The following is a 19,467-nucleotide window of genomic DNA, read 5'->3' as shown; positions in this document are numbered from 1 at the left end:
GTCTCTTTCTTAAACAAACATGCTGTTCTAATTAGTGCTGCCCCTTTCTCCCACACCAACAGATAAAGGTGGAGAACCACTATGACTTCCAGGACATAACCAGCGTGGTTGCCCTGGCAAAGACGTATGCAACCACAGAGCCATACATCGACTCGAAGTACGACATCAGGATCCAGAAAATCGGCAACAATTACAAGGCCTACATGTAAGTGCTGGTTGATCTGGGTTCCCTGGAGAGGGGCGGGTAGCAGCTGGGCGGGGGTGTGGAGTTGAGGTCTGGGCAGGAAGGGCATCGGTTCACTTCCCAGGTAGAGCACTGCTGTCACCTTGAGTAATGTCCTGTACCCAGACTGCCACAGTCAACACACTACTGTGTCAGTGGGGCACTGAACAAGGGAGAGTGCAGAGAACCATAGTGATGCATTACAGGACTTATCTCCTGTCATCAGGGAGCGAGAGACGATTGGTTGTTTTGCCCCCCACTGATAGCCCAGTCATGTTAAACTATAGTATGTCTACAGACCTTGTGGTGCGATTATCTATCAGGTATTGCTGAACTGTTATTGATTCATTGTGAAATACAGTTGTATATGTTCGTTTACTTAATCTGACACTGTATTATTGCACAGATACAGGTCCCAGTGAAAGACATAACAGGCTGTGCAGGACATAGACACGCACTCAATATACAGCACAGCAGTGAATGAAGGGCTGATGGAGGGTACAATGAACAAGCTCTGGACTACATTTCCCATCAGCCCCTCTGTGAGAGAGTTTGCAGTGTGCTGCTAATTGAGCACAGCCCTGGTTTTTCTGAGAAAGCAGCACCAGCCCCAGGGTGGGGATGTTGGGAAGCGGGACCGTGACTCGCTATGTCCGCATCCTGTCCCAGCCACCGCAGAACTTCCCATTCGGTCAGCGTCTTCGCACCTTCGAAATCACCGAGGCCACTCCCTTCGCCCACACTCCCCGTGTCTTTGATGACAAGGTGCTGTTGTCAGAGGCATTGAGACATTAATTACTGTATTTGCCTCGCTGTGACTGCCAGATGCTTGTAGTACCGGGGTCTTGAAAAGCTCTTAAAGACTGTTCTATTCTGAGTACAGAGGGATCTGCCCATGAAAGGAAAAACTGGGACTCGCCCAGTCTGAGAATTATACAGAGGTACTGTTGGCTGCTTTATTGACCTTAGGAGGGTAAACATAATGTCATAAAACTCAAAACAGTGTTTTTACAAGTGATGTGAGACTTCTGGTCTGGTCTGTTGAGACACTGTGGTGTAGTTGTGGACTAGTAACCAGAAGGTAGTGGGATCACATCCCAAGCGGGGTTCTGCTGTTGTTATCCTGAGTAGAACTGAAAGAGAGGCCTCTGAAAGTCTCCCATTGTAAATGTCAGCATTTTCATCAGCAGTGTCCTAAAATTTTTAATTTGTGTGTGGGCGTTTGCTTTTGAAATAATTGATACATGTCAATATACTACTGCCTGTAAGCAGCAGAGCACACCTTTGTGTCTGTCTGTTGCCTGTACATTGATCCAGTCTACCGCAGGTTTTTGTCCTGAATGGATAACTGGACAGTTTTAACATTAAATGTTTGTCCCCCCATTCCAAAGACTCAATGACACAGTGGCACTTAATTCTATGCATTTGACTCTTAAACGATGTGCAGTAATAATTTTTAGGGAACAGCAGCCCACACATGTCCTGGCACTTCCTGCAACCGTGCTGAACGCCCCAAAAGTCCCGGGCCTCCGGCAGTCCGCATGAAAAGCATTCTGATTGGCTCTAAGGGGCTGATCTCATTGTGTTGCATTCATCATTCGCGGATAAGCCACGCTGTTGTGGCAACAGAACATCCCGCTGGTCTTCGTCTGGCCCTCAAGTTTCTTTTGCAACTCAGCAGCCACCCTTATGACATCACGCCCTCTTTGGTTTACCATCTTGTAGCGCTAGCGCTAGTCATGACGCTGAGGGCTTGTCTTCAGTCACAGAGATACGCCTCTGCAGCGGGGGCTAAAAGCCACAGACGAAACGAAGGCCGTGACCCTCTCATAAGCCGCTGCAGGATACAATTGAATGTTTAACCCTCTGTTCCCTGCCTGTAATTTTTTTTCTGAAAGTAAATGCTTGACTCGCCTTCCCCTTACAGGAGAACGTCCATCTCAGGCAACTGGAAGGCCAATACAGGCTCCGCGATGCTAGAGCAGATCGCAATGACTGACAGGTGCGTTATATCATCTTCTTTTAAAGCCTTAAGTAATCATGAATAGTGTTTTCATTTTAAAACGAGCCGGTCCGGACGACGGTCAGGCTGGCGGCTCTGTGGTGTTTGTTTGGCTAACGGTGTTGGGTGCGCCCGTGCGCTAGGTATCGGCTGTGGGTGGACTCCTGTGCGGAGATGTTTGGCGGCCTGGACATCTGTGCGGTGAAGGCGGTCCACGGAAAAGACGGCAGCGACTACATCATCGAGGTCCGTTTGTTTTCGCTTCTCCCTCCCAGGTCTATATTTGAACCCTGAAAGCGGTGCCCGGAATCTTGGCGCATGAAACGGCCGCTCTAAATGTGCGTGCGAATGTATTTGCGTCTGTCAAAGCTGTCAGGGTGGAAATCACGCGGCTGGAAGCCTCATCCGCGCTTTGGAAGGGGTCGGGTTATGCGAAAGCGCTGCCTTTTTGGCTTGGCTGTCGCATAGGTGCGCAGGCGGAGACGTTTGTTTCCTCGGTGATGCCAAAAGAAACTGTTTGAGTGGCACGAAGTTAAATACAGGCAACCAAGATGAACTGCTCTCGTTAGACAGATCAGGCTGCAATGGCATTGTTTCAGCAAGTTACTTAAAAATGGGCCAAAACCACTTTAATATTCCACTGGTCAGCTCTGCTTTGATGGCCCTGATACAGTTTTAGCCCGTGTCCAGAGCTCATGTGAATTTGCGAGATAGCGGCCATTTCTCGTCCCTCAACTCTTATCTGTAAGCGTGTAACAGCGTTTGACAGTCCCCTATTCAGGCCAGCACACATCAGTCCTCTGGACTGTTGCTTTTTCATAGCGATAATGCAATCGCTCGCGTTGAAAGACTGGTAATGACAAAAGAGGGCGGGGCAAAGACCGCAATGGCAAGTGGGCGTCAGACCTGATCAGAGCCAGAAACAATGAACATGTGGTCAGGATAAAGAAAGAGCATTGTTGTTTAACAATGATTTGATTTCCTTCTGGAACAGCGTTTGTGTATAATAGTGAGCTCATAGGAGTCTGCCAGACCTCTAATGATGATCTCTGTTGCTTTAGTGAGTCAACATTCTTGGAGTTTTGAAAATCCAGTAGGTAGTGGGCGTACATTGTATATTCTAAGTTATCCAGACAGGGATATATCTCATGCATTGAGATATGAAGTAACAGTGATATACTTCCCTTACGTAACATAACCGCTTAATAATTTCTCTGTTGGCTGGCAGCTTAAGTGACCTGGTCACCAGTTACTCTTAAGAGATGAAAACCACATTAATTTAAATTAACACATACAAAATGTCTTGAATTAAGATACAGTTCCCATGGTTCTTTCACACGGTGGTCATGGATTAAAACATACGATGTAAGGCATTTTTAAATACCACAAAATTGGGTGCATAAAGGCTGGGCATTTTAAGAAAGTGAGTGCGGAGAAAGAAAGAAGAGTAGTCTCTCTCGAGAGAAGACTTATCACTGTATGAACTTCTACTGAAAATGACAAGGGAGAGAGATATTCAGTTCATACCATTCAATGGAAGCATTTTTTGAGCATGAAACGATGTTCTGAATAATACTGAAGCCACCTGACTGCTGTCCTGCCTGCCCACGACCAGGGGAAGATTTCGTTCCCAGCCTGGAGGCGGACAACGCGCCGGAGACAGTGCGCGTCTGTTTTGAGGGGAGAACAGGCAATGCCCCAGGCACTTCCTGTTGTTCTTCTGAGCTCATGCTGTTCCTACGAGATCAGTGGGTCAGCTGGGCCCGGTGATAAGCGGGACCGCCGTATGGCTCCATCCCGTACGGGATGGGGTGCAGGCTGCTGTGTCACAGGCATCTCTCTCCCCCCCACCCGCCCCGACCGCTCACCAACGACCCGCTTGCTTCCTGCAGACAAGCCCAGCTTATCTCTACAGACGCGACATACGGCCTGCAGGGCACAGCTGGATAAGGAGCAAAGGCTAAGTAGATCCTGTAGGAGGAGTGTTTACTCCGAGGAAGGATTCAGTGCACACAAAAACACATCAAGAAAATGCACCACCAGGCGAGCAGCAGTCACACATTTATTTTTTACATTTACATTACATTCACATTTATTCATTTGGCAGACGCTTTTATCCAAAGCGACTCACAAGAGAGGTAGAGTACGACACTAGCAAAAAACCATAAGGTATCAACAATATTAGAAGTGCTGCATGACCAGGTTTCAATGGTTGGCCAGACTAGGTACAAGTCCAGCAGCAACACAGAAACCATCTATTTTTACTTTTAAATGTTGTACCCGTAATACAACAGGTATTGTGAACATGTTTGACTTGTTGCCCCTCTCTACTCATTGCCTCTACAAATGCATAATATTGGTGCATAACTTTGAAGGCACAATTCCAACACCATTCACTGATAAGCATGATTGAAAGCATGAAAACTTAATTTCAGTGTATTTTTCCATTTCTCTCAGCCTGAAGAAAAATGTTGTCTGCGTCATGGCATTGCCTGCGTGTTGATTGCCCACATGTTAAGATTTGGCTAAACTGCCTCCTATTTTGATTGAATCTGTCTGCAATATGACCACTGCATGACTAAACATATTAAGGGTAAATGGTGAAGACAGGTGTTTCAAATCCCACAATAATTTAATAAGAAGAAAATCAAATTCCTATCCTATGTTTTGCGAAAACCTTTTTAAAAAACCCCTGTTTTAAATCTTGATTTTGAGTGCATATCTCCAAGGGATGATCAGTAGAACTTAAAATTGTACAAAATGCTAATTTGTTAGTGTTCAGATTTAAAGAAGTTACACTTAATGGATCCATAGCACTTTTTCCCCCTCTCCTATGTAAATCAGTGCTGCTCTTTGCCTTATTCCTCATGAGAGCTCTATGGTAATTTACAGTTATTGTTGCACAGAGGCAGGGATCTCCTTATTTAGATGGAATATTAAACTTCGTAATTCCGTACATTTTTAGCTCGCATGTCATGCATTCCACCCCTTTTGTTATCGCAGGAAATCTCTCCCGTCTCCGGAGACCCGGTGACACTGCATGATCTGTGCATGTCCGTTGGTGGGAGACAGGGACCAGAGTGAGTCAACCCAGCAAGAATGTTTCACAACAAGACCCATGCTCTTCCCCTGACCTCTAAGCCAGATAGAATTTAATTAGCAAAGGGGAAGTTCACTTGTTGGTTGTCCTTTGTAAAGTGAAAACAAAACAAACAGAAAATGTACTTGTCCCGTTGCCAGAAAGGAATATTCAAGACACCACCCAAATGGAAGATGGTGGTGGTGGTGGGGAATAATATATTTCATTTATGGTATTTTAATTTTGATCTATATTTATTGAAAGAAATTAGAAATTATATTTTGGTTTGAAATTTAAACCAGGGAACATGAGGGATGTGAATTAGGCCATTAGATGCATATAAAATCAAATATTTTTACACCACCATCTTTCAAGGATATCATGTGTAAGTGATGCAGATGACCTACTTTTCTGTAATACACAGTAACTAGGTGATCACTGACATATAGCATAGAGATTTGCCAGGAAAGGGTTGTCATTCTCTGTGTGTTTTCTTTGTTGGGGTGTGGGCTTGTTAAAATGTTTAAGTTCCTTGTAGTAGGAATCCCTCTCAGTTTGCTAAAATATGAATTTCAAAACCTAAATCTGAAGCACATAAAGACACGTCACTTAATACCATTACAACCTTATAAAATTTGATTTATGATAAACATTGCTATCATAGGATTGATATGATTCCTTCGGGGTGGAATTGCAGAAATGAATGATAACATGCAAGAACTGAAATAAAATAACATTCATGGCTTAAAAAATGTTCTTTTGAAGTTCCAGGACAGCTGGTGTTAAAGTACCTTGCGGTCACCAGCCCGGGATTGGGACAAAAACGTGGCCTATGAGACAGTTCTGTGAAGCGTCACAGTAGTCCAAATCAAGAGGGAAAAAGAACACCGTGCACCCCAATAAAATATCACAAACAACAACCCCTACCAACACACGTGGAGGGCAACGCGACCGTGTCATCTGCTGGATGACTTTATGTTCCAGTAAATCACCAGGGTGTACCCCGGCTCAGAGCGAGACCGCATTCATTTGAAATCTGCCTCGCGGTCGGCTGCCAGTCGCGCAGACCTCAATCAATGCGGTCATGACTAACAGGCAACACCACCCTGTCTTCCCCAGCTCCTGTCCAGAAGGGCTTTCCTCTCCGCGCTCCCTCCGGGCTCTGTTTATGAGGCAGCGCGCGTATATGAAAGGCCCTTCTGTGTTTAAGCGCTGACCAAATGTATGCGCTCGGTATACTCTGGGACACCAAGCCATTCTGCTCTGCCTGCAAGTGGCTTTTCTGGTTTGTTTTGTTTCTAATTTGAAGCGAGTGTGGCTTTTTTTCTAATTTAGACTCATGCCTTTTTGGTTTATCAGAAGTCCCTGAACTTAGAAGTATGCACAACACTAAACGAGGCGGTGGTGGTGTTTTAATGTGAGCGGGGGATTTTTTTCCATGTAAAACCTGTTAATAGTAGCACCGCTTTAGGATGCAGACAATATTTATACTTGTGATTTATACTGCTTTTCAAGCATCTGGGTATTGCATTGCCCTTTATTCTGTGTTTGTTCCCTGTAATATGTTTTTTCAGACTCCTTAGGCTGTTAATATTTTTATAGGGTGTTCACGTTCCCAGTAGTGTTTCTCTCGTCTTGATCTCCACCCTCTCCGAGTGATGAAATGTCCTTCCACAGTCTCTTCGTTGTAAGATGACAAATGCACTGGATCTGATTTACAGGGTGTGGATGTGTGTGCGCTTGGTGAGCGTGTGCATACACAACCGTGTGCGAGTGTTCAGGAGTGCTTGTGAGTGTGGTTCACCGACCTGTCTCTTAAGAGCAGTTTTCAAACCTACAAATGCACAGTGAACCCCCCTAGTGGCATAGGGTTTTTGAAGCCCTTTACACCCTGCATGCAGGACAGTGATAAAATGAGTAGCGGATACAAATAGCATCTTTCCATTCCTTTAAGAATTTGCTGGTCACCCTTCTTTAGTGATTTCTGATTGGTTCATAAGTGAGTTCACCCTCCTCGTCCACAGAACCTTAACAAAGAGAGCAGCACTGTCCAACACTGGCCTCTAGTGTCCAAACTGCAGCAGTTCACATTTACTAAAATCTTGGTATCCTGAATTTACACAAGTGCCACAAAACTGTCTGTTCCACTGTAATGTTTGATTTGTGTTACTTGATTCATAAGTTAATGAACCGAAAACTGAACATCTTTAGGACAGGTCACTTGGTGTTTTATGACAACAGTTCCAAGTCTTTGCACTGCAGTGCAATATTAATTTCAGAGTAAAAGTATATTGTCTGTCAATTTGAGCTAAACACGTGGTTTGAAATATGCAATGTGTTCTAGTAAACGAGCCCCCTGATTCATTGCAGATTTTCTTCTCTCTTTTTCTCTTCCGCCCCTCCGTGATTGGCTGTCCTCTTGGTGTCTCCAGGTGATGGACAGCTCCATGCCTCTGATAGGGGAGCACGTGGAGGAGGACAAGCAGCTGATCACAGAGCTTGTGGTGAACAAAATGGCCGCGCTGCTCACCGGCGCCTCCTCGCCTCCGCTTACCTCAGCCAAGGTTTCCCTCCCTCCCTCCCTCCCTCTGTCACCTGCACTGCCCGCGTCACAGTCAGCCATTGGTATAGCATTTGCGTCATTTGCCTTTCACCTGAAAAGCCCTACCTTTGAGATGTACCCTTTCAAAGAGGAGTCATTCCACATGTAGAGCAATACCGGACGCAGTGCTAAAGTGCTGCACATCATTCAAATGTTACATCAGGCTTGGCAAGCGTGCGCTGCCAAGCGCAGGAGTATTTTCCATTGACCGCAGCCAACGGGCTAAACGGGCCTTGTGGGGGGGAAGGGCTTTAGAGAAAGATGTTTTGAAGAGAGCCACTCTCACTCTCTACAGATGTGCGAGTGCCCACTCGAACTACACGTTCAGGGATTTGTGATGTCTCACTCTTCGACATAACTTCATTTGCTCAGGAGACGCTCCTCTCCAGGGCAGCTTACAGTGCACACGGTCCCACACATGTTGCTGCACGCTCGGTGACTGTTCCACAGGGCCAGCTTTGCAACCGGAACTGCTGAAAGGCTTTACACTAACGCAGCAACAGCAGAGTCCTGTATGGGATTCAGGCGCGTGATGTCACAGCGCAGTAGGACAGGCTGAGTCCTACTGCGCTGAGTCCGGTTAATGACTAACCTGACGGCCTTTTCCCCTGCAGCCCCAGCCTGGACCTCTAACGACCCAGCCAAGACGAGCCCAAGGTTGGTGACCCATCCTCCTCGACACATTACCACAGCTCGCCCTGTGATTCACGGGAAGTCACCGCCGTGTTAGTGCAGTGTATTTTCAGAATATTACGGTTACCTATGTTAGATGTTCTGTTTTGTGTTTTGATCAACTGATCAATCACAAATCGACATTTTAACGTGGCTTTGACTGTTACACAAGCTTTGTACTGCCTCATTGGTCAGACAAGTGATTGGGCACAGGTGATAAACCTTAATAAATGCAAAGCCTGTTCTAAAAAGTTAAGGAAGAAGAAAATAACCGGTATACTCCCCTCTCTGGGCACTTTTCACAGTGAGAGATCTTGTTATTGAATTTCAGAATTAAAATTGCTGAGCGTATCTTGTTTGTGGTTTTATTTGTTTCTCTGTATTACCTTGCTAGCCCTAGAAATCCCCCTTAAAAGGAGATACTACACCTTTTTTTTATCCGCAGAGCCAAAATTTAAAAATGAGTAAAACTAATACAGCAGAGGTCTGACTCACTGTTCCCCACAGAGCAGAATGAATCGTCAGACTGAAGTGTATGTATCAACTGCTCTGTAGCACTCTTCCAGAACCAAATAAGTCAATGGCCAATATTCTAGTCTAAACAGCTGACATGGTCCTGGAACAGAGCTAATTGGGGCTATGACCTCTGAGCAAAAATCTCTACGGTTCTGTTTGGCAGGCTGCTATGTCTCACTTTCTGTTTTGGAGACTAGGGAACTTAGCTCAGTGGTTTGCGCTGAAAAGTTTTCTAGTGTTTTCTGTATGTAATAATATGATAACAAGACACTGGTTTATGGCAGACAGACCGGCATGTTATTGTTAGAGCCCATTATTGTGGATGTATGGTAGTACTGCAGTTGGTCTCGTTATGGTGTCAGGCTTATCACGGCCCTGCACTGCTATGCACATTCTCCGCAGGTGTTCCCCGATCGAGGGGGAGCTCCCCCTCCCAGTCGGCCCAGGGGTCTCCGCAGAGAGCGCGCTCAGCCACCACCTCTCCAAGCCAGGCTTTCCAGCCCGGACCTATCCCAGCATCCTCATCCGGGTCAGGACAGCAGAAACAACCACCACAGCTCAAGTAGGTCCCGTCTCCACACAATAATAAGGGGTCAATATCTGCCCTTTGCTCGCTTTTGCCTAATACCAAAATACATTTGACTTTTATACATATGAAACATGGCACAATACGGTAATTCCAGTCCGTCGTCTCTTTCGCCCTCTGGTGGCAACAACATGAAATTACGGCATATACAGTAGCTGTACCTATTGCACTCAAAAGTGAGTGATTTTAAAGAGACTGCACTGTGTCATATGTGTTCTTATGGAACTGAATTGCTGCATTGTCAGGCACATGGTTAAAAGATTTCGTTAAAATGGCACAGAATTACACTGTGGTGCTGCCTTCTTTGAGTGATCAGTTGCACTTTGTGCAAATATCTGTTTTAAATCAATACTGAAAGGAAGTACATCATAAGCACAGAGCTTCCTGGCATAAAAGGAAATTTTATGCCAGGAATATCAGCCAATAAGAAGTTGTGATTGTAAGACACTGCATTATATATACTGTAAATGGCTGCTCCTTGTGAGATCACAGGTAGGTTATATACCCAAAAATACATGATCATGGAGAACATACTTACCTTAGAGGACACTTTACAAGAAAGGCACCACTCAGGACCACCCAAGTCTTTATTTGAACATCTTCAGCTTTATTCTGAAGGATTTTGGCTTTAATCCATTTCAGCCCACACAGTATTTGTTTATTTAATAGTCTGTGCAAACTGGAGAACTACTTGAAAGTACAAAGCGGAGGTTTGAATGACTAAATTTGTCATTTCATTTCAATCATCAGTTCTGTAATAAATGTTCTCAGAATGATTACTCACATCTGACAGTAAGTGGTCAGCTATATTAAGAGACACTGTTAAAAACCACCATCTGTAGCTGCTCATTTCTTACAACGCAGTCAGAAAACAAAACAGTCCTTACAGGCCGGTGTCTTTGTGGAGGTGCCGGTGAGAATGGAATGACTCCACAAACAAAGCCCTTCACAGAGTTGTTGGACACGTTTCATCCCGAGGCAAATTGGATCGAGCATAACAATACAAAGAAATTCTTTCCGCACTCGACAAGAAGCGCATGAATTGAGTTATGAGTCAGGAAAATTGCTTTTATGTCAGCTTTTTTAAAAAAAAAGAACAAACAGAATGACAAATAAAGTCTATTAGAACTCACGACAGCTCATTCACATCAGCCCCGTGGCAATTGACACAACATTTTCACTAAACTTTTAGAGCTCAGTCTACTCATTGTGGATGTGATATGATTCTTATAATTCTTTGTATGATACTATTGTCCTTCTTCAAGTTACTGAGGAGAAGTGAATGTGTTTAAATGTTCTTTTTATACCAGACTAAGACCCAGATATTTTTAATGCATTGCCTTTAATACTTGCCAAGGTTTAGATGGCTTTACGAGTTTGATCTCTCCCTTTGGACAGGATGTTCATCACAGTTTTTGAATGTCACTGATCAGGCATGAAATAATGAAGTGATTAGATCAATGCCTTTGAAAGGGCAGTTTCCTTTTCTCCATTTTATTTGAATCCAATTTTATTAACCGTATTGTCACCTTTATCCATTTATTTATTGCGACAAAAAATTGATCTCCTCCATAATATCCAGTTCTACATGTGGGCATATATGTACAGAGCATGAAGTGTGTCTGGCAGATAGAATTTTATTCAATTGATCCAACTGAGAGCAATCTGTCCCAGCTGTTTATTGATCATTTGAAGCTTCTCAAGCTTCAGTGACTCCAAAATCTATGTCTTTTAATCTTTTAATCTCTACCTCAGATTTCAATCGGACAGGTTGAATAACGCATCTCTATTTTACTGGGAATCAGACATTTTCAATTATGTGTCTATTATTGTAACACCATTATTATGTAATATGTTTACATTTTAGTCCAATTTTTGTCTTTGTCCTGTAAGACCAAGAAAGACCTAGTCCTATGAATGAGTTTGCCCGTGTCCCTTTTATCCTGAATCTCTGTTAGTGGGCCAAGTATTTGAAAGGAATGAACTTTACCTTGTTAACAAAAATGTCAATGTAAGAGAATGTCATGTTTAAGATAATATTAAGACCACAAGGATTCCACATTTCACTCTGAAATATGAAGGCTTTTAGTGCAGGATTTAGCTGCCTGACTTTGAACTGTACTTTGTAGTAAACACACACTGAGACTGTTTTTGAATTCCATCCCAGCATGTGGTCAAGATTCTTCATAGATCTACAATTAATCAGCATTTATTTACCCAAACCTAGCAAGGGTTTTTAATTTATTTGAAACAAATACAATATTTTATCAGATGTTATGGATAATATTTGATCCACTGGAAATACCATTAAAATATATAAAAATGGTTCAGGGAATTTCAGTTCTCCTGCCCATTACTTACTTGCAGTTTAGATTTTCCTGGTGCTGTAGTTTCTGAGAAATGAACCAACACAGTTGGCCCCTCAAAGGTAATCGTGATTTATGCAGTTAATTTTGCTTACTACGTCCTTGTCAAGAGTGACATCTGGGGTTTACCTGATTTAACCTAAGAAACTTTCTTTGTCCTGCTCCTCCTTGATGAAGGTTCAGGAGGCAGATTTGAATTTAACTTTCAAATAATGCTTAGATACAGGTAGTTGTAATCAGTTCAAGCCTTTATCTGAAGTCAATATGGCAGTACAAAGAATAGTTCCTGTGAAATTCAGTATGTCCCTCTGTTGCTGGGGCAGGCAGTGGAAGAACAAAGAAGGCTGCTTTTATGACTCAATCACTGTCTGATCAGCATGACCACAGACACCAAAGGCACTATACACAGGCTCAGCTGCAACTGCCTTTAAACAGCCAATAATATTGCAAATACTTGCTGCCTCAACAGTGGGCCAGCACCAAGCTCTCTTCCGCTATTGGCTGACTTAGTTCCCCAGCAGCCGGCAAGAGTCTGGGATTGGGTTTCCTTCTTTTACCAGTGATATTCTGTGGTGTATGTTGTACCACAATGAGTGACAGTAGATTTTTGTGTAGTGGTTGCTCCCTGAAGCACCACCTGGTGGTGAGGAGTCTTTTTATAGTGATGCAAAAATACCTAAATATAAAAAATCACTCAGTGTAAAAGAACGCTTGTTTGTGCCTCAGCTTTGACTCAGCCTCCCACTTCCACGTCTCACACAGCCGCCCACACCCAGGCAGCAGAGGTAGAAAAATAATTTTTTGTGACATTTACGGTGTCTCATGCTTGCCTCAAGTTGTCCATCCGGTTTTCAGGTATGGCTGTGATTTCATTTTTAACAGAAATCCAATGTTAAAATTGTTGTCCTAATTTCCTTCAGTTCATTGTTATAGACTTAATAGGTTAATTAGCTAAATTATTTGAGGGGAGGGCATCCTAGGTGTCATTTCTCACAAGGGATTTCGTATCTTGCCTGTTGTTGTCTGGCATAATATTTGGATAGCCAGCGAGGTGTGAGAAAGTTGTTTGGCCCCACGTTTGTAAAAAGGTATCCATTTTCTTCCACAGAGATAGGCAGCATAGTTTCTGTGTTTAACTGCAATTCTTAATGCACAAATACTTCACTCAACATTGCTGAATTTCTGTGAGCAATCAGTTCAGTGAAGGCATTGATTATGCTGGAGAATGGGACAGCTGGGACAGAAACCTCACAGATTAATTATGGCCAAAAGCATGTTTTGTGCATGTTCCACTTTGATTGTCTTGGCCAGTGTGATACTGGGGGAAAGATGTAGGTTATGCAATAGTGTGCAGTAACAGATGTTCTGATCTACCATTTGGATCATTGAACACTTGGAAAACAATCTGCACATTAGAAAAAAGGCATTTACTACTAAATTACTGCTAAATTGCTGCTAAATTACAGATTTTTTCCAGACCACAAATGTATTTTTGTCTTAAATGTAACTTCAGTATTATGGAACTTAATAGTAAAAAGGGTACAAATACACCTTCGATTCAGTTTGGAAAATGACAAACAAGGTGTCGATTTTCCTCCTTCCTGTTCTGCTAGTAAATCGCAGTCGCTCACCAACGCCTTCAGCATCGGGGAGGCTTTGCGGGGGAACGTCAGCGAGGATGAGGCCAAGGCCGAGACCATCCGCAGCCTCCGGCAGTCCTTCGCCAGCCTCTTCTCCGATTAGTCCCCCCCTCGCTGGGGATGAGCCTCGGAAAAACCGAAAGGGGGCACCCGTTTCTGGGACACCCGGGTCTGCAGTGAGGAAGCTTCCCATCCTCTACTTCCTGTACTTCCCCACACACCAGCCGGGAGGGTGCGCCGCTCAGTCTTGTCCAGAGGGCAACCAAGACACGCTTAGACAGTTCCTGCGGGGCTGCATCATACACATCAGCTTTTTGCATCTGTCATTCTTTCCATTGTCCGTTTCAGTGCCGTTACTCCATCCATTGTTAATAGTACTCATTTACATGTGGAGATTTTCACTTTTTGCCCCATAAATTTTTAATCTTAAAATATATGTGGCTCCACAGCAATGTGGATACTCTCTAGACCTTGGAAATATTGAACCACAAGAAAAGAACAAAATAACTTGCCAGTCACATATTCTCAGTTATTCTTAACGCAGGAATACAAACCTTTCCTTACAGCGCCAAATAGGTCATTTCTGATTGGGGGGTGGATCAAGATTTGATCTAATTTCAGTCTTTTAGCTTTAACTGCAGTTCATCTACTTGCCTGTCCTCTGCTTCATCTGGTGGGCTATAACCTTCAATATGCAGTTCAAAGCTTGGCCTTTAACATCCAAAGATATCTGCACTGAAATTTTACATCTTTCTCTGTGCTTAAAAGAACGATTTGCATAGAGAGGCTCAGGCTTTCCTAACCTGGATCATTCGTATCTTCTGCTGTGTGTAGTCTTCCACTACAGGCCAGTACTCCTTTATGAACCAGATCATTTGTTACATGTACTCCATATTATCTGTAAATAATACACCAAAAGGAAAAATCTAGATAAATGAAACAGAACACTAAACTGCAGAAAAAAAGAAACATTTTGCCATCACATGTCAAGCCTGTCTTAAAATATGTGCACCATGTATAAGATATATTTTCTTAATTTTTATCTTAATAAAAAGAAAACAAAATCTTATGCAACACCTATTTCACACAAAAGGGTTAAGAAATTTAAGCTTATACATTCTCATATTTAAGGGCAAGTGACTTTCTGAAAAGCTTGACCACTGAAATGAATAGAGATAACAGAGGGCTACTTTATGGGCTACAGCTGTACATGATTCTGTTGTACCCTGTAGGTCCACAGCTGGGAGAATCAACCAGTGAAAATGCAAATATTAAAAAGGACCAATCAGAATGCATTGTGGTTGCAGTCAATACAGTAGGCCTCTGTTATGAGTCCTTGTTTCATTGCAGCTTCATTTTGGTCAAGATTTTCTCTCAGTTTCTTAATGAAATTGCCACCATACACCAGCCACATATTCACATATGTTTTTCTACACGACTTTTCATCTCAAAGGGATCCAGAGAGTTCTCCACAGGGAAAAGTAGCTTGTATTCAACTGGATTTTGAATTTCTCTGCTCACTGCAAAGAAAAGCACTGGCTTGTAGTAAAGATGTCATCACCTAGAGGAGAGCGTTGGGTTCTAGTATTTTATTTATTTATAAATTTTTTATTTTGTATATTTGCTGTGAATTTCTTCCGTACATACTTTATTGGTCACCTTTTCAGAACCTCCCAATTATGAATGAACACATGGCCTTAACGTTGGATGCACCTACTTCCAGAAAATAGCTTGAACACTCAGAAGTGCTTCCTTGTTGACTGTTTCTCAGTGCGATTTGTTAGCTTTGTGTATTCACAAGGAACATATATCTGTCCAAGCTCCGACCAACATTAATATTGTATATGTTGCGCCTGTGCAACATTCCGGAAAAAACTGTAGTAATGAATAAGTTTTACACACTCACCTTTTATTTTCTTCTGAAAATGCCCAAAATCAACCTACGTCTACTAAGTATTGTTTACCGTTTCACTTATATTAATCATGAGCATTTAAAATGGTAATGTTGGCAAAATACCGCCATTACTGTTGAAGTCAAAACTGTCTTCTCTGAAGTTTGTGTGGAACTTTAGAAAACTTTGATGAACTCATTTGGTTTAACTTGTTTGTAATGTTTAAGTCATTTCAATTGCTTTGGTGATAAATTACAGTTATGTATACTTTTATACAGCATATACCTGTATGTGTCTGCAGATGTCAATGAGGGAGTTACCACACTCTTTGAAATTGCTTCTGATTATCTGATGATGTGCTTTCTGCAGACACGCCACTTACAGTTCATGAATGAAATGAACTTGCCCTCCCAATTTATTTGTACAGGAACATTGCCGTATGTTCCGTGCCGAAAGGACAGGGTGATCAGGGACTATTTCCGACAATTGCTTCCTTTGCTCGAGTTTCAATTTGGTGTCTGCAGATCAAAATGATGGCCGCCATCATTTTGCTGAGTTTAGTAAGAAAAGGCCATTTGTGTCCTCAGCTCGCCACTCCCGGTGTGTGCTTAATGATATTGACAGCTGGATTAGCTGAACTTTAAATGTGCCGTTGTTTTGAATCTCCAGAGTGTTCCGGTTCTCCTGCATTATTTCAAGTTTGAGAGTGAGCGCACATGGAAAATTATTACCAATGGGGGAAGTATAGAACAGTTTAACCCTTGTTTTTCCATCCATTGTCCTTGTATGGTTGACTACTGTAAAAAAATTTGATTGATAGTGATTAATCATGTTATTTATTAATTTTTCTGAGGTGCAAACGTTCCATTGTTGTCACTATTTGTCTTTGGGGTGGTGTCGAATGGACCAAATTATATGTTCATGTCATAAAATGTGTTTTTATTACTTAATGCAATTATTTGAGTATGCATTGATTTTCCATATGCTTTTGATGTGTAATATTTCCTCTTCACTATACTGAAATTACACTGTATCCTAGGGGAAGCCATAAAAAAGGGGCCTTTGAAGATTGCTATAGTGTGTTTTATGGCTTTGTCCCAATGCGGCTATTGCTTATTAATTTCCCTTATTTCCTTTTCATTGCTTTTCATGAATCCCCTTTTCAATAATTACTCACAATGTGTAAAATTGAAGTGAGACATCTTAAATTATTTTATTTTGGCATCTTATATTTATTTTGCGATACTTCAAATATATATTATGAAGTGGTTATTTAATTGGAATTATCAGTTGAAAAGGGATTGAAAGGATTTATGGGTCAATGCACATGGTAGTCAAATATGAAATATAATTTTGTCCAAGTCCTGCCAAGAGGATCTTTGAAGTATTGCTGAACTCAAAATATTTTACCGATCTTGTTGGTGAATGCCATTTTTGGAGCATTTCACTTGATCCAGACTGGTAGCACACTCCATAAGTGTGAATAAAATATAAACTGCTACAGGTAAATTGAGAAAGTCACTAGCGGAAGAGCAATGTCAGCGGTAATCTGTGTCACACCAGCTCTTTGGCAGAGGTAACTTCGGTAGTGTCTGTGTTTTGCTCTACTCAATAAATCAAAGTCCACGGTTCAAGGTATGTTACTCCGCTACCAGCCAGGGGAATTTTTTTTTTATTGCTTTTTTTTTTTTTCCAGCTAACCTTCCAATTAAGAACTATCCATATATCAGGCTTTCCGGTTATACAGATTTAATATGGATTAGTCTTAATGGTGCTCCAGAGCTGCTCCTTTTTGTTTGTTATTTAGTTACGATAGCTGTGATCTGTACAGACCCTTCTACATCGTACCACTGTTTCATGCAAGAATCAACATTGTAGTTAAGTGGATATTAAGTGGGCAATATCTCCTGGAGATGTGTTTTTTTAATATAAGTGTGGCATGACAACAGACCCTTTCTGTACCCGTGACTCAATATCCTATTGTTATTGTCTGGCTGCTAAACGTTTGATGTGTGATTCAGCACTTGTATGTCATTGTGATGCACACCACTTTGTTTTTGGGATTCAGCGATTAAAATGGACATTGTTTAATATAATCATGCTTTTCTTCTCTTTTCGCACTCCATATAAGCATGCAGTCATGCTAAATATCTCTCTGATATTCTTTCCTTAATTTAAAGTAAATCTCAGTTCAGGCTGCATATGATTATTCTGGTAGAGGTGACCTTTGAATGTTGGCAGATGATAAATTCCCAAGATTTAAGTGTAAAATGAATTGGTTCTTTTTCTTTCATACTGACACTTATACCAGCAGACAAAATCCTCCTTTCCATCTGAGCACCATTTAAGGCGATTGTTCCAAGTCAATTTACTACCCATGTAAAATAATAAAAGACACACTAACAGGGGAGATTTTCATGGAATCCTGAATTCCATTGTCGTGGGGGAAGGCTTTGTTTGAATTGGCTGTGGGTACACATTTGGGAGAGTTATACCGTTGTAATAAACTGCTTCCGCACGCTTCCTCAATTTTTATTCCCTGTGCTTCTGGAATAATGCATGGCCAGTGATGACGTGGGAGAATCTCACAATCCAAAGGAGCAACTGAGGTAGGAAGATGGAGAGGAGATAGCAGGCCGGAGCTGGGGTGGAGCCGGCCCAGGGATGGAGAGAGCAAGCCCGACAATGGCAATCACAGGGGTCCAAATGGAGGAGAGAGTTTAACATTCTTTCATGTTTTCCCAACTCCTTCCTCGTCCTCATCGCCCGTTCTCGTGAGACACCCTAATGCGGGATGAATCAGTGCTTTGAACTTCACGCGGATCACAGAGGTGTAAATTCAGAGGCAGATTCGTGCAGTGATGACAGCACAATATCAAGACCAGACCTTGCACTACACATGCCAGCTTCCTGATCAGTTCGGTTTTGAACTCACTGTTCATTGAGCAATTCATTCTTGTTATTCATTGTTGTTGTAATTCATCTTTAATTGTGATTACCTTTCTGTATCGTTTAATAGTACTCAATTCTTGGGAGCCTCCTGTTATACAGTAGGCCCATATGTAATTAAAAAAGCAACATTGCATGCTGCAGTTTAGTTTTCATGTCATGCTTTTGCCTTAGAAGATGTCCTTACACAGGTCAAAGCTCCAAAGTCATTTTTTAGTTAGCGCATTATACTACACTCCATCTGACTGGTGTTTTCATTTGGAAGCACAAGGACAGTTCCTTACTTAAGGGAAGGACGGCATCAGAGTTCGTTCTCCCGACCTTCGGGCCCAGGTGTTTCGTACAAAGGCATGGGCGCGTGCCACCCCTGTGCGCCGAAACATCCTGCACATATATTACCTTTGAGCCGGAGGAACGCGTTGCATTGGAGAAAAGACCCACCAAGGCTGTGCATGCCTTGGAGTAGCAGCCATAGACAAAGGCAGTTCTTGTGCATTTCTGTCAAAAGTCGCAGTAGTCATTAAATGTGCTGACAGATGGTCATAAAAGGTATTTGACTGGCTTTGGCAGGTGGCGTTTAACATCGTCCACAGCAGTGTTTCGTTAGTCCACTGTCCAGATCTCCCTGAGTAACTGCAGGAACTATGTCCAACACCTGTACGGTAATGTATCTGTGTAATATATTGGAGGTTAAGGTGAAAGATTCCATACATACCTCAACGAATAGACACATCTGGTCTGATAAACATCTGAAATGTTTCTGGAATGTGCAAGGACCTCTATGAAATACATACATATGGGTATTCTAAATATTAGCATATATTTTTCCCGTCATTTCTCTGCTGTTCCGCTTTTAGGAGATCTTGTTTTACCGTCACTGTATTTCTAGAATCTAAGTCGTCAAAGCCAGCTGAGCTTAAAGTAAATTCTTTTTGCTGTT

General features: G+C 42.4%; 1 protein-coding gene across 1 annotated transcript in view; it reads left to right on the top strand.

Annotated features, from left to right (window-relative positions):
• Positions 1–15,659, top strand: part of syn3 (synapsin III) — a 96,610-nt gene extending 80,951 nt beyond the window's left edge. Inside the window, exons 8-14 of the mRNA XM_036520506.1 lie at positions 63–205; positions 2,151–2,225; positions 2,369–2,471; positions 7,737–7,868; positions 8,521–8,563; positions 9,497–9,656; positions 13,660–15,659. Of these exons, the coding sequence (XP_036376399.1) occupies positions 63–205; positions 2,151–2,225; positions 2,369–2,471; positions 7,737–7,868; positions 8,521–8,563; positions 9,497–9,656; positions 13,660–13,789 (786 nt within the window). The 3' untranslated portion in view covers positions 13,790–15,659. The remainder of the gene's footprint in view (positions 1–62; positions 206–2,150; positions 2,226–2,368; positions 2,472–7,736; positions 7,869–8,520; positions 8,564–9,496; positions 9,657–13,659) is intronic.
• Positions 15,660–19,467: the final 3,808 nt, after the last annotated feature.

Source organism: Megalops cyprinoides, chromosome 25 (genome assembly GCF_013368585.1).
Source record: "Megalops cyprinoides isolate fMegCyp1 chromosome 25, fMegCyp1.pri, whole genome shotgun sequence".
Lineage (NCBI taxonomy): Eukaryota > Metazoa > Chordata > Actinopteri > Elopiformes > Megalopidae > Megalops > Megalops cyprinoides.
This window is presented reverse-complemented; position numbering and strand designations above follow the sequence as displayed.